General features: G+C 41.7%; 3 protein-coding genes across 20 annotated transcripts; 1 reads left to right on the forward strand and 2 right to left on the reverse strand.

Moving 5' to 3' along the window:
* Positions 1 to 408: 408 nt before the first annotated feature.
* On the reverse strand, positions 409 to 5,121 carry LOC112291987 (uncharacterized). Its single transcript, XM_024540031.2, has 12 exons — positions 4,982 to 5,121; positions 4,528 to 4,589; positions 4,260 to 4,316; positions 3,946 to 3,990; positions 3,678 to 3,782; positions 3,329 to 3,436; positions 2,857 to 2,928; positions 2,437 to 2,487; positions 2,211 to 2,273; positions 1,776 to 1,900; positions 1,288 to 1,471; positions 409 to 1,107 (listed from the first exon to the last, which is right to left on the reverse strand). The coding sequence occupies exons 1-12, from the start codon at positions 5,067 to 5,069 to the stop codon at positions 427 to 429; spliced, it is 1,641 nt and encodes a 546-aa protein (XP_024395799.1). The 5' UTR covers positions 5,070 to 5,121; the 3' UTR covers positions 409 to 426.
* Positions 5,122 to 5,245: 124 nt separating this feature from the next.
* LOC112291988 (uncharacterized) lies at positions 5,246 to 9,225 on the forward strand. Of its 18 annotated transcripts, none has more exons than XR_016506747.1 (6): positions 5,246 to 5,677; positions 5,893 to 5,978; positions 6,326 to 6,395; positions 6,704 to 7,219; positions 7,510 to 7,611; positions 7,787 to 7,988. XR_016506747.1 is itself a non-coding variant. In XM_090256511.1 (6 exons), the coding sequence occupies exons 1-5, from the start codon at positions 7,149 to 7,151 to the stop codon at positions 8,675 to 8,677; spliced, it is 519 nt and encodes a 172-aa protein (XP_090112637.1). In that variant the 5' UTR covers positions 6,754 to 7,148; the 3' UTR covers positions 8,678 to 8,684; positions 9,063 to 9,225. The 18 variants fall into 18 exon arrangements, 9 of the variants coding, with proteins under 9 accessions (XP_090112640.1, XP_090112639.1, XP_090112638.1 ...); XR_016506750.1 differs by having other exon boundaries at positions 7,940 to 7,988; XR_016506748.1 differs by having other exon boundaries at positions 7,510 to 7,582; positions 7,940 to 7,988.
* A 3,447-nt stretch (positions 9,226 to 12,672) lies between these two features.
* On the reverse strand, positions 12,673 to 17,991 carry LOC112292814 (serine/threonine-protein kinase D6PKL1). Its single transcript, XM_024541650.3, has 8 exons — positions 15,981 to 17,991; positions 15,638 to 15,782; positions 14,740 to 14,960; positions 14,279 to 14,540; positions 13,878 to 14,048; positions 13,583 to 13,679; positions 13,194 to 13,463; positions 12,673 to 13,064 (listed from the first exon to the last, which is right to left on the reverse strand). Exons 1-8 carry the CDS (start codon positions 16,856 to 16,858, stop codon positions 12,781 to 12,783), a joined length of 2,328 nt encoding a protein of 775 aa, XP_024397418.1. The 5' UTR covers positions 16,859 to 17,991; the 3' UTR covers positions 12,673 to 12,780.
* Between the last annotated feature and the right edge of the window lie 1,928 nt (positions 17,992 to 19,919).

The raw sequence follows: 19,919 nt of genomic DNA on the forward strand, positions 1-19,919 counted from the left end.
TTACATCAGCGTCACATCGGCATCTCCGTATTTATTACCGACAAATGTCAGAACGAACCTCATCAACATCACATCAGGATCGCAGTATCCGTTGCCGACAGGGGAAGATAAGCAAATGCAACAGCTGCAGTTAATGATGCGTCGAAGACAGGTCTAAAGTTTATTCTCCGTATAGAACGGACTTGATGTGGGGCCGCGGGGTGCAGTGAACTATCGCGTCTTACTTCAAATATCAATGGTCGTTGGTCCGAATCCCATCGTGGTCGAACTTATCTATCTCACACTTAGAGCCAGAGAAAGGAACGGTCTGCTCGCACTCTTCTTCGACCAAACCTTGAGATTCTCATGAGTTCGGCAATGACACAGGTATGCTCCACTCCGATCCTCAAAGTAGACAAAATATAGATATGTGTTCATATGTTACTTTCATTGCTCAGATATCCGGAAACACAACAATCGGAGTGGGCCATTACTAGAAGCTAGCTCCTGCAAACTATCAGGCACTACAAGCTGAGGCGAGGTGGACTTCCAAACATCAAAATAAGAAAATCCACAAGCAGACGCAGCTGCAAGAATATCAGCTTCCTGCACCTTCCTAGAAAAATGACACAATACGAACAACGACGAGCTCTGCTTGGCGATGAGAGAGCTCGCAGTTTGGAATAGAAGAGGCACTGCAGCAGCCACGTATGTGACATCAGTACCCACAATTAAATCGAACCCCGCTCTTTGGCATTCAGACTTTATGGCTTCAACATCTTCTTTCTGTCCCCACTCCAGCTTCCTGCAGCATACTTTACCGACAGGAAATGAACTAGAGTTCAGTTCCATGTTTTCTTGAAGGAGGCTCATGCTTGCAGGGTCACCATCTGTGGCAAATACTGTTGCAGCAGAATTTGACACAATCAAAGAACTAAGTGCTGTCGCTCCACAACCAAGCTCCAAAACTCGTTTGTTGTCATAGAGCGCTGGATTAGCTTCCAACACCGAGGCAAGAGCTGGAGCTGCATCCCAAAGGAGAAGGCCTGTTGCTCTCGTTGTGTGCTGGTTTTCCCTTGCTACACATTTGATAAGCAGCAAGCGATTGCCAACTTTGATTTTTGTCACCTATATAAATGGCCACAACTGGTGTATTACCATCTTGGCATACTTGCAGGTAAAACAGAAGGTTCGCCATGAGACTAAAAGAACACGCCATTCTAACTCAAAAAAGGGCGTGAGGCAGGATTGTAAATCTTCAGAAAAGAAGAAAAAGTTGCCTCTACCGTGAACTTGCATAATACTAACCTCAACTGTGGGTATGGCCATGAAAAGAGATGCGACACCCTCAGAAAGGTCAACATCGACTGACTCCTGTACCATAGTGGTCACTTTTGCTGCTTGCTGCATGTCTTCCATTGAATCAGCACACGAAGTTTGTGTTTTCTTTTCTCCATCCACAGGAAGAAAAAACTCCCCTTGGATCCAGCGCCTATGTATAAGCACCGAACAAGATGTCGTTACGAGCTCGTGTTCAAGTGTTCCTCTAACTATCTCATATTGATAATTCACAATGAGTGGTAAAGCATTATCCTAAAGCGCGGTAGGGTTGTAAGATGATGAATGCTTCACAAATCTTATTAGAAATATTGCTCCTGACAAGAACAGTCCCGGATGAAAACACTTATTTCAACAAGATTTGAACACATTTTGTCGATTCAAATCCAATGATATAATTTCGAGCAGAGATAGGGGAATCTCGACTAAGAGTTGAAACAAAGGAATAAGGAACGAACCGATTCATGACGAGCGATCTAGAGCGATTCTCCACTTGGCGGCAGTGCACGGTAACTGACTTACATAAGATCCCCTCCTTTTCGAACAAACTCACAAGCTCGTCCTCGGAGAAATAGTAAGCACGCTGTAGAAATTAAAACGCGTCATTTAGGGCACAGTTTAAGACCAATTTAGATCTTCCCACCTTCACAATCCCAAATCTTGATAAAAAGTTGACTGTCAATATACACCTTCTAGTCCTATATAATCTTCTAATGAATTATGCAAACTTGCTTGATGGAAGAGCCTTGTTATTAATTTGTACTTTGGGCCGCCTAGAGGCTGAGGCTCTAGCCCAGATGGTTCATGATATTTCACAACTACCTAGCTCGATTTAGCAAATTCAGCCGTCATGCAAGGTCTCTGTTTGAAGAAAGAAGGGATATATTGCATACCGTCCCATCACTCCTTGCAAAGAAGTTTTCACTAATTTTCTGAACCTTTTCTGTCAACCTTTTCTGGAACGGAGAACAAAAACATTGTGTCAGACGAAGGAAGCAAGACCCAAAGATGTGCTTGACTTGGTGTATCAACACACATCATTCCAGTTTATGTTAAAAATAGAGCGATGCAGTATGTCTCTACATTGAAAACAATTTAAACAATTTTACTGCGCCATACCTGTGCTAGGTCACCGACAGCATAATCCCGAAAAAGAACATAACCACCTGGCTGTCCCAACACTCAACCAAGTACAATACTAGTATAAAATTTTGCAAGAAAACCTTGAAAGACATGCCACTGGCAAAAACAGCGCTGATTACAGCTTCAAACCTACCAGTAAATCATATGATCTAATTTTATCCACTTGATTTCCTAGCACAACAAATGCCAAGCAACAGATAATTTCAGCATTGTGGTAGCCAGCTCCAGACCTACATCGATTATGAGAAATAACTAGCGATTACTGGTGACATGAATTTTTGACCAACATATGAGAAAAAATAAAAAAATAAAAAAATAAAAAGAAAGAAATAAAATAAAATCTATACTCCGTAAGAGCTGCAACGGTGATAAGTCAACTGGCACTAGAGCACCGACCTTTAGGACCCGTTTGATATTCTGCAGAACACCCGGCATTTTCTCAGGCGAGACCGCTGATAGCATGAACACCTGTACAACAAAACGACAGTTTTAAACCTGCTCGATTTACTGTGTGCAGAGGCTGTCATTCTAGGTAGTGGTTATGACCTACCTACTCTCATGGACTAATCTTCACTTACTGTAGTGATTCTAAGTTAATCATCAGCTGATACGGATAGCTAGATTCTCTACAAGAATATTTTCGTACCAGTCGCATTGTACGAGTAGATATCACAATGCAAGTGGTTTAACATAACGTAAACAAATCGTGAGCTATGTTCTACCCTTATGATCTAATTAAATATCTCACTAGTATCATGGTCTTCCCAAAAGTCAAGAAGGACGCTCATTGAGACTAGCCTATGCAGGCCGCCCTCACCACTATCAAATAGTCGTAAGAAAAGTTCTTTCCTTCCTAAATTGCCCATACCATGGTCACAACATCCACGGAGGCAGGTTGAATAGAAGCAGACAAGTCCTCGGAAACAGCATCACATACGAATGCATTCACTCGGCCTCCTTCGTACTCTGGGTGTGCCTGTCATATTAACAATCAGTTTCAATTCAGTCTTTTAGCTAACTTCCTCTGAACTCTAAGTTAATAGGAAAAGCTAAGCATAATCATGTCAAACAAGTCAAGACCCTCCACTGATGCTTAAGTACAATTATGAACGGAGGACTAAAGAGAATGCCAATATTACTTGCTGAATTAGAGTCGCATGCATCACAAAGAGCAAATTGCACCAAAATGCACATAGGATGGAGATTAAATCATGGACCTTGACAAGGCTGACAGCTCGATTAGAGAAGTCACAGGCATGTACAAATATGTTGGGATATTCAGCAATTAAAGGAAACACCGTATTCCCAGTTCCGCATCCAACCTGTGAAGTCATAGCAGCCAGAATTCAGAACCTATAGCACATCTGCCTACATCCCTAACCACAAGGTATCTCGAAGACGTTTCAAATTTCTTTGTAGGCATTCTCACTGCATTTGTTTCCAATCCTGCTAACTTATACAGGCTGAAACATCAGAAATGCATACCTCCAAAATGACTCGTTTACAGTCACAATGTTCGTTCTTGTCAATCTGCAGATCATCAACCACGTTCAAAACTGGAAAAGGGAAAGGGGCAGCATGGCTTGCTTGAATATGATAAGAGACCATCCATTCATCAAGACCTGAGGTACCTTACAATAACAAGCTGAGTTACCTTGAACACATACCGCACTAGTGAAACCAAGGACTAACCAATCAATGAGGGTCTAAAGCCTTCAGCTCATCAGTCAAATTCATCTGAAAATCATTACACGGACAATACATAGCTCAACTCAAGAACCTGAAAAGAGCATACCTACCGTGCCCCTGATGTACTCGCCCCATTCCTTGTCAAGATAATGCCGATCTTTGAAAAACTGCACACGTGAAGAAAACTTCAGTACATCATATGTACTTTTTATAGCGTTATGAATTTCTGAGCCACAGCAGCAAACATCTCCAAACACGAAACATCACGAAGTATATCAACAACACGTGCCAACTGCTTTTACTGAGACGGCTAGAGCAACCCATTGAAGTAGACATATAAATAAGTGAAATAATGGTGGTGATGGGGGGTTCACGTACACGATCGGCATTCCGCTTGTAAAACAAGTCCCAGTTCTTACCAGCTTCTTTCTCATATTTTTCTGTGAAACCCACAGAAAATGGGTCAGCCCTCAATACCAGGGGGTTTAGGGTTTTAGAAGTTCGGCAAAGATATCTAGAAAACACAAACATCCCAACAGAGAATAGTGGACGCATTTGTGAGCATCAGATGATTCTCTTTTCACATGCAATATTTCTTAACCTCAGTAGAAGCAATTCCGGACGCATAAGATTCGAAATTGCAAGCAAATCCAAAATCTAGGAGCTGACTGCGAGTTCTCCTCCGCTCGATTGAACTCAGGCAAGAAATACAAGCACAAATCTGAGATGCCGCATTCTTCCCTAGCTCTCAAAGTACATCAGACGCTTCCCGTCGACGATTGAATGAGGACAGTGAGTTGGGGGGAGGAGGGGACCGGATGATTGAATATACCTCGCAAGTAAGGCGACACAAATTCAGACTTTTGTGGGTAAATTAGCACCCGCTTGGAGCAGCTTGTAAATGCTTCAGCGTCTGCCATGACCCTCAGCTACCTACAACGACGCGACACCCTAGCACCTTCAAAACATCATCAGCTCCGTCACCCAAACCATCCTGCTACTTCGCAAGCACACAAGATTCCGCAACTTCCAAGTCAAAGAACCCTACAACCGCAGATTGGAGGAGTAAATGGGGATGAAGAGCCTATAAGCAAGGATGATGGGATCCTTGATGAAGAACTTCCTAAAATCAGAAGTAATTGAACGCGGCAGGGAACTTCGTCTCTCTTTTCCAAGCGTCTGTTTACCTTTCAACCTAACCATTTTTCAAATGTCAGTCTTAGCCAGTTTTCATGTGCATGGCATGAGTTTACAGTTGTTTGGTTTTTTGGAAGGTGTAGCCATTGTCCTCAGTAAGTTTGAGGAGAGTTCAGGGAGTAGTGGAATAGGTTTTAGGATGTGTATGTTAGGAGAGAATCCAAGTGAAACTAAGGAGTTGTGTTGCACGGGAGAAATAAAGAAGTTGGGGATTGGGAGACTGGGAGGGTTTCAGCTGAGTGGGAGGCGGAACCAGGAAACTGTGGAGGCATTTGGTCATGGAACGCTCCGATTTGAAGGTGTAGAAGGCATTGGACGGACAACTCGCAAAGTAGGAGGGTATTTTGTTGTGAAGAATCTCTTCAATATCTGTAATGTGAGAGTGTTTTGCAGATATTGGTTGTATCGAGTTATAGGTGCCACGTGGGAATTGATCAGATGAAGGGTCTTTCTGTTCACTCTCTAAAACCAAAAGTTAATTGGACAGTCTGAAAGAATCTTACCCAGCACGAATCTGTCTTCACAAACAGAGTGTTTTTGCTGCAGAAACAATGGAGGGTTGATTCACCTGCTTATCAAATTTATGAACGCATGTTAGACTTTTCTCTATCCTTAAGCCTTGGATTAACTAAGTAGGTGTTCGCTGCGGTTCTCGTAGTCTATGTGAGAAGCTTCGTCTTATTTAGACTATTATGCGATTCCTTATTAACGTTTTCGCTTGTGTGTATATACCTGTTCACATGTTCCATGTTCAATGAATAGCAGTGTTTGCCAATCTTGAACTTATGCTGAACAATATCTGTAAATCTAACTGAAGAAGTATAACACTGGTGAAATGTTGAGCGTTTGTCCAAAGGATACAGAATCAGAACGAGTTGTAATGAATTGTGAATACTACCTCTGATCATCTCTAATGCTGTATTTTTAACTCGTGGAAAGTATAGCAGGCTCGATTTAGCCTCCTTTTCTGTTTGTGCAGGATGCTCGCACGTTTCTCACATTCTCCTGAATGTGTTAATCGGCATTATCGAAATAGGGAGCAAATTCAGGTAAATCGAGTTCAAGCTCTCACGTTCTACGAGAAAAAAGAGGTGACAATGGGCCAATAAATGAATTGACCAATGGCAACCACAAGGAACCAGTTGTCACTCCGGGTTCCATGAATATTCAGTAAAAAAAAAAATATTGCATTTGTTAATGTTGTCAATAGTTTTAATGTTTGTATTATGCCGTTCTTATGCAGTATCCAATCATGAAAACTACACGTTATGCTCCTATTTCGGCAAGCGTAAGATGCCAGTGTCTGTTTTGCTTGGTTCACTGACCAGTTGAACTAAATCTTTATGATGTGAAACAGTTACTGCTCGTGATGAGGCCTCCTCTATTTGGAATAATTCGCCTGGCGTAAAATGCTTTCAACGCATTTAATTTCAACCACAACGCTGATTAGGTTTATTGCAATGTACCAACCAATCGAGACAACAGAGTCCTAACGTGAACAAAGGAAAAACTACAGTGGAGCTAGAACATCGCTAATCATGTATCTCCAAATGACTTCTCTTGCAGTAGACCAAGAGCTGTTATAGAAATTAACGAAGACGATCGGCTGTGTCTCTTTGTTGCGTCTCATGGACTCAAACCAACCTTTCCAACAAAGACCTTTGAACAACCTAATGAGTGCGCAAGCTTCATTCCAAATTCGAATTACATTATCTCATTCATTCATTCAATCCCTGCTAAGTAAGCATCTTGGAGATACACAGCTTTAAGACTGAGAAGATTTTAAGATCAATTCTCGAAACATGGCTGAAAAGTGCGTTGAGAAGGGCTGCGTTTCTGTGAGTACACATGCATCTGTCTAAACTACTGTAATGTAAGAAAATCCCATGTCATCACAAGAATCCTTATTTTTACACTGAAGTTATTATGTAAGGAATCTCTCGCATGACCAAACACAGATTAATTTCTCTGCTGCTTACATCTTAAAGCAAGTTGTCAAACTGAAGCTCCCCCAACTCAATTCGGTCTCCATTCCAGTTAAAGGGGAGAGAAGAACTTGAGGTTAAACTAAATATTACAGAGGTTGGTACTTCTGAGGGTGACATGGTCGACCTTACGGACAACTAACTATCTAAACACTTGAGCTTGGTTTTGTGCAAGTAGGCCAGTGAATTCAAGAAAAAAGCTTACCGTGATTACTTGTATTCAAGTGGAACCGTAGAATCTTTAACCCAAGGCAGTACCCTCCAACCATGATTTCATCATGTATCCACCCTTAATCAGTACTTAATAAGGATTTGTACCTGATGATTAGCAACGTAGCATCCTTGATTACAACGGTGTCTCCATCACAATAATCCCTCTCTTTCAATAATTCTAGAATACTCCATACTTCTGTCGGAAATTGTTGTCAAGTTTGATTTAACATGGGCATCTAAAGATAAACTCATCTTGCCAGATCACAAAATCCGAGTTCCAAGTACTAAAACCCTATTTATAATGGCAATAATCACGTCATACTACTTAATCTTCAAACGGCACTCCTGCAAGATTGTCAGCACACTAACAAATTCCACTGAGTTTGAGTTTTCAGTGTTGGTGATGCTTTACGAAACCCATAACAAACCAGAAAATGCTCTCGAGTAAGCACAACCTTCACAACATGTGATCCAAAAAAAAAAAAAAAAAAAAAAAAAAAAGGCTTAATAAAAAAATGATCAAATGAAGAAATAAATAACACATAGACCGACGCAGTTTCTACACTCTTAGAAAAGGAAAACTTGATCATAACACTTCACCATGTTGTAGTCTTCCACCGAAACCTTACACAGAAACTCTTGGTTTTCTTGCTGATTTTCCACGACGCCTGTAAAAGTGGAGTGTTGTGTTTTCTGCTAGATTCATACGCAAAGCTTTGGGAGGACCCACAATTGCAGATTTGGAGCAACTGAAGCAGGAGAAAGAGGCTCTGCAGACCATGCACGATGCTCTTGTGAAGCAACATGCGGAGACTTGTGAACAAGTGCCAGATCTCATTCCCTCTTCATGCACCATCACCCTTCCAAGTTTATGAAGTATTTGTTGTTGTAAGCATATATATATATGTGTGTGTGTGTGTGTGTGTGTGTGTGTGTAAGTTTGGTGTTTGAAATGAGATAACTACCACTACTACAACAACATTAACTGAAGCAAGATTACAACTGTGGCTATGGCTGATGATCTGAACCAGCTCCTGCTTTTGGCGGCCACCGAGGAAAACTCATCGGAGGCTAAATCTCCATCTGGAAAAACTAGTCAAAGAAAGAGTAAGAAGGGAAGCCTGCAAAAATGAAACATGGGTGAACTGTTTAGCATACCATTATATATATATATATATATATATATACATACATATGTTTGATTGTGTGTGTAATGAACATTTAGCAGTTCTTAGGATCTACAGACCAGTTCCAAGGATCATTTTTTAAAAACTTCACGAGTGATTTAAAGTGATTGTTAAACTCTGATCCCATGAATTTTAAATTTATCCGTATTGGAGGTCATGTTATTCAAAGAGTATGTATGTTTGGATAGTTGAGCAGTAAACAATAATTGTGTTCTGTGGTGTATGAAATTATATGTAAGAGTACGTGTTTTTATGTAGAAGCAAATTAATTGGTTCATGTTCGTGTTTGTTTGTTAAATCGAAGTTAACATGAAACTTGCCTTGTTTTCAGGTTTGATATAACAAATTATTTCATTTATTTACATGGTTTTCGTTTGAGAATTTGAGACTCCAGTGAAACACATTAGGAATATCATTGCATATCGATTAACTTCAAGTATTTCAATAGGTGCTGATGTAATTTTTCTGAAATAAAAATTCTGTGTTTTAAAAAATCAGTCAAATTATGTTTCTACGAATTTTTTAAGCAACTTCCAACTAAGTAAAGATTTTGGACTTGTTTGGCATCAATAAAAAAAAAAATACAAAATACAAAATACAAAAAAACAAAAAATTGAAAGAATTTTAATATATTGGCACATCTTTAAAAAAATAGATTAAAACTTCCTTTTGCCAAGTAAAACTTCCTTTTGCCAACATCAAGCACATGATTTCATCCATCCATCCATCCATCCATCCATCAATTCCATACTCTTGCTCTGGGTGCAATTTAATACCTCCACAATTCAATGATCAAATATTATGATCACCATTTTGAAAACCATCACTGTGTGGTCATAATGTGGCTGTAAAGTAATTCATTTTCATGTATAAAACTTACCCACATATGCAAATCAATACATAAATAAATAATGACATCTCCCATCTCCGTTCCTCGTAATTAAAGGAATGTGCCAGACTTAGCAATGTGGTGATTAATGAACACAAACATGTAAACTTTAAACCCCTAGAGCCCTGAGTGCTCATGTTGAAGTTTGATTAATTTCTCATGTCAATGCATTAATACACACACTTTAAATGAGTGCCATGGGAATTCAACAATGGAGCTAGAAATTGAGGCCCTGTAGTGGGTGGGGCACATCAATTGCAATCTTGCACATTGATAAACACACAAAAGATGTGCACATTGCATAGAATACAATTCAATTGTGCCTTTTGTTTTATGTCTTGAACTCCGTAAAAAAGTGTCACATTGTTGACTCCAATCACCACTTGGAATATGCAAAGTCTTGGCACCAATGTAAGTGCTCATGTTGAAGTTTTTTTTTTTTTTTTTTTTTTTTTTTTTTGGGACAAGTCTTCCCTTGCAATTTTACCACTAGGATGTCCTATGGGTGAATGTTTCCATGATTTTTTCATGGATGGATGTGACTCAACTTGTGGTATATTCATTTGTTTATTACTTAATGGCTTTGTGATTGGTGTTAAATTGTGGAGATTAATTGCAAGTATGAGGTAAGAGCAGTGGTTTGAATCTTGATCTTCAATCTGATTGATTGACTCTAAGTTTTTTTCATTTTTTTAAAATTTACATTTGAGCTTCTTTTTTAATAAATGTATTTTGGTTTTTTCCTATACTCTTTATATAACAATTAAAAAATTCTTTCATTATTTATTTCACAATACTTGACATAATCCATCAATGAAAATTTTACATGAATTAGTTGTTATTCCAAGTTATTATAAATTTTTATGCTAGTGTAGGTTTAAAAGCAATAATATACTAGTTGTTTATTTGATAGAAGTCCTTTACACTTAATATTTTTTGAAAAATAATTGGACAAGAAATTAATCAAAGTTTTACTAAAACAAGAAAACATATTTTTATATACTTCAGTTGTAAATAAATTAAAATTCTATTACATGCATAGGGTAGTTTTATTGAAAAAATAACAAAATAGTAATTATAATAATAATAATAATAAAATATTCCTAGTAGATCTAATATATTTATGAAAAATAAAATTTTGATTGTAGATAATATTTATATTTTAAACTCATAATTTTAGTTTTACAATTATCCATATGAATGTTTAATTCATATGAATTGTTATATCAAGGTTCTTTTAAAACTTAACATGCCTATTAGACATTTATCAGAAATATAGTGCATGTAACATGGTTAGAGGCCAATCCAATTTTGCTCCCTATTCTTTGGATGTTATTTAATTGTTGCCTAGTTGTTAAATATTATATTTGGTCATTAATTAATCCTTGCTTAAATTTTCACTTATATTCTTATTTTATTGTTGATTGGTCATTACAGACTTATATTTACATTTAATATTTTCAACATTTTAAATAAAAGTTAACTCTATTAATTGGTTTTTTAATAAATTGGTGTCCTTCGTGTGTGTTTGTGTTATATCAAAAAATAAACAACATAGTGAACAGTTTCATCAAACCTTTTAGAAGTGAACTAAATAATATAATTTTGCATTGGAGTTTTTAAAGACAAACAAAATTGAGAAAGATTATATCAATGCTTTTATAAATGAATGAAGTAACAATTGGCCTTTATCAAAATCAATTCATGCAGGGATAATAGTTGATCCGTTACAATAGAATAATTGAGGTGAAAATAAAATTAGAAATATGTCTATTGTGTTCTATGATGTTGCAATGTCACTAGTCACTATCTGGATGGAGACATCAAAAAGTGAGTTTTATCAATATGCATTGTTACAAAAAAGAATAGAAAAAAGACACATTTTGAACCTTGATGCTTAATGTTTACATGTTCCAATACATCTTACTCAGAATTTAATCTGTTTAATGCGCTCAATATACAATACAGCTTCTACATAGCAAATGAATTGTAGATCCTCTTAAATTACTTCAACTTTTTTGTTTCAAAGCACAAGAAATATTGTTTGACATTACTTTAATTGTGTAGACTGAGTTAGAAGAATTTACAGTGTCCCATTATTTTAATGCAGGCAAAGTAGAAGATCAGGTGATGTCAGTGTCAAGTGGCACACAGCTCCCCCATCTGGGTAGAATGCAAAAAGGTATGGACAAAACAACCACGATAGGGGCCTATCTACTGCGTAGGGTAGGGACCAAAAAGCAAGCTGAAGTGGCACCAGGCAAAACTGGGTGCAATCGCCAAGACACCAGCGACGACAGCCTGACATATCTGTCACTCCACCATCAACCCGTCACTGCATCTGTTACTACTACTTAGCATCACAAACACAAGCACGCTACTGCACATCTATCACAACCTCCACATGGGTTCATCATCCACGACAGGCCTAATGCTCTGCAAACTAACATGGACAAACGTACAAGCAAATAGCGAAGTACGTACTATGTTCGGATTACAGCACTGTAACTCGCAACCGAAAATATGCACCAAGTAATACCCAAAAAGGCGAATGGCATTCGACAATTTTAGTTTCACATTACACATCACGTCAACGACTGAGGGTCCTATAATCCTCAGAAATAAGTCAATGCAAGACACTGATGTACGGGACTATGCAGGTCAAGCGTATATAACAAGAGCAGCCACATCAATAACTCTTCACTACTTATCCCAGTTGCCGAGATAGTTCCACGTTAAGCAATTCACCAACATTCCAACCATCTGAAACACCTCCATTCAAACCAACGCCTAACACATACCAGCATGATTTAGAAATTCAACAAAATCAACACTAACACTCATCTGCAAGGTTTTTCCACAAACCCTGACAAATTCAAATAAGACCACATTCGTACTTCTACCGAGTTGACTAGGTCGCCACTCACACCAGGCCACAACAGAGTGGCCGATGCAGTCGGCCACACTACGACCCGCGATGCACAGCAACTGCAGGTGCTCACAAGTGCATCCACCACGTAATTCTAACAATCCATGCCACCAGCAACACAAAAAACGTCAAACACGGTCATCAAATTATACATACTATGAACCACAATGAACAGACAACATCCACGCGGATTGCAAAATCCTCTTCCGAGATCAATCCATCAGTCACATGCTAAAAAAAGTCAAAATCCACGTATGACCCTCCCGACGATTGAGTCGACACAGCAGTTGCTGATCTGTTGCTATTGCTCTTCTCGCCAGCCTTCAGACTACTGTCACTATTCTCCGCTACTGCATTGCCAGCTGTGCTTAGGGACTCTGCGCCGGGAACCACTTTCGCTCCTTTGCTGACAGATGTTTCCTCCGAAACCGTCGAACTGCTTACGGATGGCCCAGGTTCGAAGGGTCGGGGTACCTCTGGGGGATTTGTGCACCGTATGAGCGCCCAGTTTACGCCTGCAACTCACCCTCAAAACCACGTCAGAATACCACTACTCATAGCACGATTGAATGTGGAGCAAACTTCCAAACCACACCCACAACCACTCGCAAGTAGATCGACCACTCAAAAGCCTCCCAAAATACCTTCGAAGAATGGATGCGCCTTGATCTCGCCAGCTCCCCTCTTCGACGCCAGCCGCAGCACAGGCTCCTTCATCAAGAGCCCCCGGATCAGGTCTCGAGCTGCAAAGCTCACCTGCCCCGTCGCTGAATCCGGGAACTTCAGAGGTTGTCCAACCACGTTGAACAGAGTGGCTCGGTTCCCAGACCCCTTGAATGGAGTCTTCCCAAATAGCAGCTCGTACAAAAAGATGCCGAACGTCCACCAGTCCACTGCACTTCCGTGACCATCGCCTGTTTCAAACGGTAACGAAGAACACCATCAGACGAATCCCTACCACCGCCAAAAACTAACGCCACATTCCCACTTACTCGAACAATCACAACGCATCGCGGAAACACTCGCTTCTCACCTTTGATTATCTCGGGTGCTAGGTACTCGTGCGTTCCCACAAAAGACATGGACCGTGCCCCCGTCGGTTCTGCAATCAGCTCTGGCAATGACGAAACCTGGACCAATGACCATCCCAACTGAGCACACATCCTGCACGCACACCATCTAGAAAACCTTCTGGCAAGCTATCACAAATCAACCATTTTTTAACACCTCACTCAACCCACACGCGCACGCACCCACCACACTGCAATCCCACAAAACCGCCCCACGAACATGCACATCTCCACAGCACAATGGATGTCAATACTCACCGAATGTCCACAATCCGCTTTTGACTTGGATTTGCTCTTTCCCGGGCTAGGCTTCGGACTCTTCCCATCCTTCTTCTTCCTCGTGAAGCTGGGAAACAAGCTAGGCAGCGGCGATTTCACCACAAAACATGACGGAGTCGCGCACGACATTGCTCCAGGATGTGCGCAAGCCTGCACTCACAAACGCACTCCAAATCAGCCCCTCTATGCATGCACCCCATCCTCCCCACGTGTGGAAAACTCCACCGTGTCAGCTCCGAACCCGAATGCCCACTCTCAACCACATCAATCAGATCCCCGCTCACTACATACAATTTAGCCTCCCATACCGACATTAACACATCCTCGCTCACTGAAACACTTCCCACCCTTCACATACCGCTGGCCCCACAACGACTTACCTCAAATCCGCCCGTGCATGCTGGCTCGGCACAAGCCGCCGGCTGCATGCAGTATGCTCCAGAGCCCTTTCCATCCCGCGATTCGTGCACAGTTGATCTTACCAAAGTCGGACTCACCACGCACTTCAGAGAAAGATCAAAATCTGAAAGCATGATGTGCCCATCCTCCCGCACCAAAACGTTCTCTGGTTTCAAATCACGATAAACTACTCCCATCATGTGCAGGTACTCCAGCGCCAGAAGCACCTCGGCGGCATAAAACCTGCATACCACCAAACAGATACACCCACACCTAGTACCATCACGACGCAATCCTACATACGCTGCCACACATACGCACCACGGTGCGACCTAAACTACCAATCGTCACAACCTGTCACCCTTCTTCCACCATCCATCTCAACCGCCGCCCGCCCACATCCAACCTCAAGTTCAACCACACCGCACAACATGACAAGTACCTTGCCGCCTGCTCTGAGAAGTGCTTCCCAGGTTGCCTCTGTCGCAATGTATGCAGATCTCCACCAGAGCAAAACTCCATCACCAGGCACAGGAACTTCTCACTCTCAAAGTGCGTGTACAATGTAGGCAAGAACGGGTGGTCCAAAGACTGCAGGATCTCCCGCTCCGTCTGGGCTCGCAAAAGCTTCTTCCGGCTTGCAAGAGATCCTTTGTCCATCACCTACGATTAACCACAAACCCTTGCACTGAGTCCCCATAATGTCCTAAACCTTCCAGCAGGCCTTCCTATAGACCAGCGCCCTCACCTCCAAACAACGATAGTGCGCAAGACACACGCGGCTTGCCCATCCGCAACCCGATCAGGCACGAACGTCACCCACAAGAGCACCACACATTCAACTCATCACCTAAAATACGCTCTCTACTTCTCTGCGCCATAGGTGAACGGCGGCCCTCTCTGCTAATAACGCCATCACTGAACGTCCAGCAAGTATACTCAGATCTTCCGACTGTAACCACTGCACTCGTGCAAACCAGTACAAGGTACCGACCAGGTTTCAAACAATTTCAGCTATTGCCTACCATACCAACCTGCCGATCCAGAACCCAACACTTAGAAGACTACCCACTGCCATCACCTCATTGAGGGCGTCTGCAATCCAGATACTCTTGTTCCACCAATACTTCCAGCCCCAAAGAAAAACAAAGCGATTCCCATTTCGCAACCACCCCCGTCCTTTTAATGCACCAACCACAACTCTCACTACCTCCATCCTGGCTCCTGGATGTCCAAATTCTGCAAAAGCTGTGGTGCATACCTACACCCTCAAGCAAACACAGAGCACTGTGCCATCTAACCTGCAGGAATACAATTCACGAGGAATTCCTGAGCATTACCTTCATAGCGAAGTGGCTGTGGCCACCGCGAAGTTCAGCCAGGTACACGCTCCCAATGTCGCCACAGCCCAATCTCTTCAAAAGCTTGAAATGTGACAAGCCCAGAGCTCCATCTCTTATTCGAATTGCTTGAATCCCTTCCCACCTGCAAACGCCCCACAAACAACACATTGGATTCCCTTGGCACGCTCCTTCAACCATCATACGGATCGGCCATCCTGGCCTGCTCTTCCAATCCATAAGCAACAGGCACCATCCCAACACAGCATCATTCTTACACAAGTGACCATGTCACCTTAGAGGCACACTTACATCTCTCTAACTCAAGCCGGGAAGAACTTACCTCTTGTCATTTGCTTTGTGAGGCTTGCTCGCACCGTACCCAATACTGCTGCAAGAGCTCTCGTTCGAATCGCTCCCAGCACTTGCCCTGCTCATGCTCAACTTTCCACTGCTCCGCGCAGAATCCGTCTCCCTCGCAGAATCGACTCCGCTGGCTTGTTTATCCATGCCTTTCCCATCTTTACTCGCATACTTCCCCAGCTCCCTCTCGCTCTCCTTCTCAGACTCAGCCCTCGTCGATCTTTCTACCTCACACTCACCCATTGAATCACTTTCAACCCGTCGTGCATCCAACTCATTGCCACGATTCGGACCACCAGAGGAATCCCCACTCATGCTTCCACTTTCGCTACTAACCGGGAACTTCGATTCCTTGCGCTCCTCCAACACCCCCACCCGATTCGAGCGCGCACCGATTCCCAACTCCAGCTCCCGGCTCGCGATTGCTTCTTTCTCTGCACCTCCCCTCTCTCTGTCTCCAACGCTCTCTCGATCCTGCGAGCTCCCGTACGTGCTGCCACTCACGCTCGACTTGAACGACGACGAAGACAGATCGATCGATGACCCAGGACTCCGTGTCAAAGGAGTGTTGCTACCTGCTCCACTACCTTTCCCCAGAACCTCCCTTTCCACCCCCTTCCCGCCTGCAATGCTGCACAATGGTGTACAATTCAAGGGAGACGAGGACATCGATGCTGCGCATGTGGCATCCAGGATCTTGTTCGTCTCGGGGGGCGCCAAATCCCAGCTCCTTCCGAATGCCCTCTCACCACTCGCACCAAGCGCAGCGATACTATTCTTTCCAACCGAGCTCTTCTCGTAGCCTACTCTTCTCTCCGAGATCATCTTCTCCACTTCATGGCCTGCTCTAACAACCATCCCTCCACTGATGTCCTTCTGCGACCAAACAAGGACGCATCCTCCGCGCTCCGACTGTCATTGGGGCGCCATCTCCATCTGCCAACCCTGTCGACAACGAAAATCCTTGCCCTGTATCGTAAAATACTTTCTTTCCCCTCTTTTCTATATTTTTCCCCCCCTCCACTCTCTTTGTCCCACCCTGCCCAAAGTACGTCGCACTTCCTTCACTGCCACGTACGCTGATCCAGGTGTTCACAGGCAGCTCTACCGGAACTGATTACTCCACTCTGCTTTGCATCGATACAGACAAGTATGGTTTGAACTCACCGCAGCAGAGTTGTCTCGTACAATACTGTAGCACCCGCATTGTGGGTGATCGAAGCGACTAAAACAGTGGGTGCTTAATCATCACCATTTCAAGGGGGCTGTACGTAGCTTTACAAAGCTAGAAAACTTCGGGTTGACTATGCAGTTACGAGAGCTAAGCCTTGAAGCGCAACAGATTTCTACTCTGGTTCGAGAATGACTAACGAAGAGAAAGGAACGACACGGCATTGACGAACAAGTCTGCAATCTCCAAGCACATCAGATACCAACGTTTCCCATTCGAGCTGGAAGCGCTACTTCTTCACCTAGCAAGCTTCGCAGACGCCAAGCTACACTACTGTCACCACAGAAACCTTTCCCCGAGACTTCACAGACTAAAAGAAACTAAATCAAGCATTCAAAGAGCCCGCACTGCACAAAACCAGACGCATCTTCGCTGCAGCTTGACAGCAAATGGCACGAAATGCCAAGTTGCAACACAATCTCGGTGCTCGAGCATTCTGTCGGCGGTCGCCCGATCGAAGCGCTGTCGTCGCATGGCCGTGTTAGTGGGGCAAAGGCGCGCTAGGAGGTGTGGTCCGTGGGGAGGAGAAAAGGAGTCGAATTCTCCCCGCAAAGGGAGACACAGCCTTTGATCTTCATTAGTGCCTGGCGCGCCACCCAACTCCCTGAGCACCCGAGCAAGACAAAAACCAAATACGGTGCCCTCCCTCCGTCGTCGTAGATCAACGTACCCATGTCATAGTAGATCGCATTGGGCTGTCCATGAATTCACGCCGGCGTAGCGAGACTAAGAAGTACAAAAACCGAGGAGGAGTGATGACCCAATTAGGCATATACGTATACGATACCCACGATTATCAAAGAAAATGTTCACAGCACCTCGCAACATCCAAGGAGCGGTTTGAATCCCCCCCCCGCTATGGTTAAAGCATGCGAGGAGGAGGCAGGACAGCCAGGTGCGCGAGAGCTTTATTTCCAAATAACTTTACATGCACTGGGTGGTCGCATGGAGTTAAAACCCATGCGACGCAGAAGCTTCGACGACGACGATGCAACAACACTGTCACTCACCATTTCCACAACGCAGAGTTACCACATACTTTTTGCCCACCCCCCCCCGCTTCTGCACGTCTGTCGAACGGATGAACGCCGTTTATGGATGAATGACGTTCTCATCTTCGTTCATTCAGAACAATGAGCGGGCCGTCTGAGTTTGATGCCGCTGCCCGTTTCTGCCCTTGCCTCCGCCCTTGCTGCCCGGCCTCATATTAGGGTTTAGTATAATCAGGGGTTTTGCCATGGTTTTGATTAGTTGGTTCTGCTACTAAAGGGTGTAAAAAACAGAACATGTGTGGGAGAACAAAGTGTGGAGAAGGATAACTTAATTAGTGTGTGCCATGGTGTAATTCATTGGAGAACGTTACAAGCTAAAAGGAAAGGAGGATGATTTGCTTAATTTAAAGAGAGAATGATAAGAAAGGCATCGTGGGTGGATAGAGCACCTCAATGTCTCCCTTATTTTATTTTATTTTTCATATTCTGCTGCTCCTTAAATATTTGTTGAGATGATGAAAAAATAATTAAACTATGTCAAAATTTAAATGATAAATAAACAATCCATCAAATTACATCAAACCATATCAAATGGAATTGAATTGAATTGAATAAAAATATATCACAAAAAAAGAATACAATAAATTATTTTTTCCATTAACCAAAAAATATCTAATGTAATAATTGATTGCTTTATCCAAAATAAAAATAAAATACATAATAGCCCAGAATACATCACATAGAAAAATACTTAACTTTTTCAAATATGCACCACTTGTTCCAGTTTATTCAAAAATAAAATTTCACAACATATACATAATAAATAAAAAGTTTAAAAATTACAAAATTCTTTATATTTTACTGAAAGCAAAAAAGAGTGAAAGGGTTCATTTTAATGAAAAAATCATTCCAAATGGTTTTTAAAATAATTCACTATTGCAACTTCAAATCTACATAAGTTTTATTCTAATATTGTATTTTGATTATTAAAAAGGAAAATAAATCAAGATAGGTTCAACAAGGCTAGTAATTTAATTTTCATTTAAAATGAAAATAATTAGTTTTAATATTTCTATTAAAATAAAATTATATAAAATAATATATTTTGCACAACATATTGAGTGACTAAAGCATTTCTTTGTCCCATTAATGAAAATATCTCGATTAACATTAAAAGAGAAAATAACATAGAGATGCATTTGTTATTATCTTAGTTATAATAGCTTATACTTTAGAAAATGAGTATTATGAGATAAATGAAAAATTTAGAAAAAGTGAAATTATTAGAAAATAATATATCAATATTTATAATAAAAAAATCACACATGATATTTTTTTAAATACACACAAATAAATTTTACTCTATTTAACATAATCCTAATGAATAAATAGATTTGGATGTATTAAAAAAATAAACCGAACTATCACCATGATTTATATCCGCATATAATTTTAATTTTAAATAAAAATTAAGAAAATATACACATCTCCTTCCTTTGGTTTATTTATTTATTTATTTTGATTTTAATATTTTAGCCATCAACCAGCGTCTTGTCGGGCAGAGAGAGCGGGCACCAAGCCCGATGCCAGGCCGACCTCTGGATGGACGTCCCACTAAAGTCCATCTACTACATCCATCCATAAACATCCATTCACTGATCATCCGTAAGATCATTCTTCCGTCATGGAGGACATC

This window comes from Physcomitrium patens, chromosome 15 (assembly GCF_059467195.1).
Source record: "Physcomitrium patens ecotype Gransden chromosome 15, ASM5946719v1, whole genome shotgun sequence".
NCBI lineage: Eukaryota > Viridiplantae > Streptophyta > Bryopsida > Funariales > Funariaceae > Physcomitrium > Physcomitrium patens.

Bases quoted from the DNA above. Each gene is read 5' to 3' on its own strand.
- LOC112291987 (XM_024540031.2), bottom strand. From the start codon at position 5,069: ATGGCAGACGCTGAAGCATTTACAAGCTGCTCCAAGCGGGTGCTAATT. The intron at 4,590-4,981 runs GTATATTCAATC...TGGGTTTCACAG, and splicing joins TGTGTCGCCTTACTTGCGAG to AAAAATATGAGAAAGAAGCT. The intron at 2,488-2,856 runs GTCGGTGCTCTA...GTGTTGGGACAG, and splicing joins ATATCAAACGGGTCCTAAAG to CCAGGTGGTTATGTTCTTTT.
- LOC112291988 (XM_073539324.2), top strand. From the start codon at position 7,149: ATGGCTGAAAAGTGCGTTGAGAAGGGCTGCGTTTCT. The intron at 7,583-7,804 runs GCAGTACCCTCC...TCATCTTGCCAG, and splicing joins CGTAGAATCTTTAACCCAAG to ATCACAAAATCCGAGTTCCA. The intron at 7,989-8,244 runs GTAAGCACAACC...GTTTTCTGCTAG, and splicing joins AAACCAGAAAATGCTCTCGA to ATTCATACGCAAAGCTTTGG.
- LOC112292814 (XM_024541650.3), bottom strand. From the start codon at position 16,858: ATGGTTGTTAGAGCAGGCCATGAAGTGGAGAAGATGATCTCGGAGAGA. The intron at 15,783-15,980 runs GTAAGTTCTTCC...GGGCGTTTGCAG, and splicing joins CACAAAGCAAATGACAAGAG to GTGGGAAGGGATTCAAGCAA. The intron at 14,961-15,637 runs GTAATGCTCAGG...GGTTAATCGTAG, and splicing joins ACAGCCACTTCGCTATGAAG to GTGATGGACAAAGGATCTCT.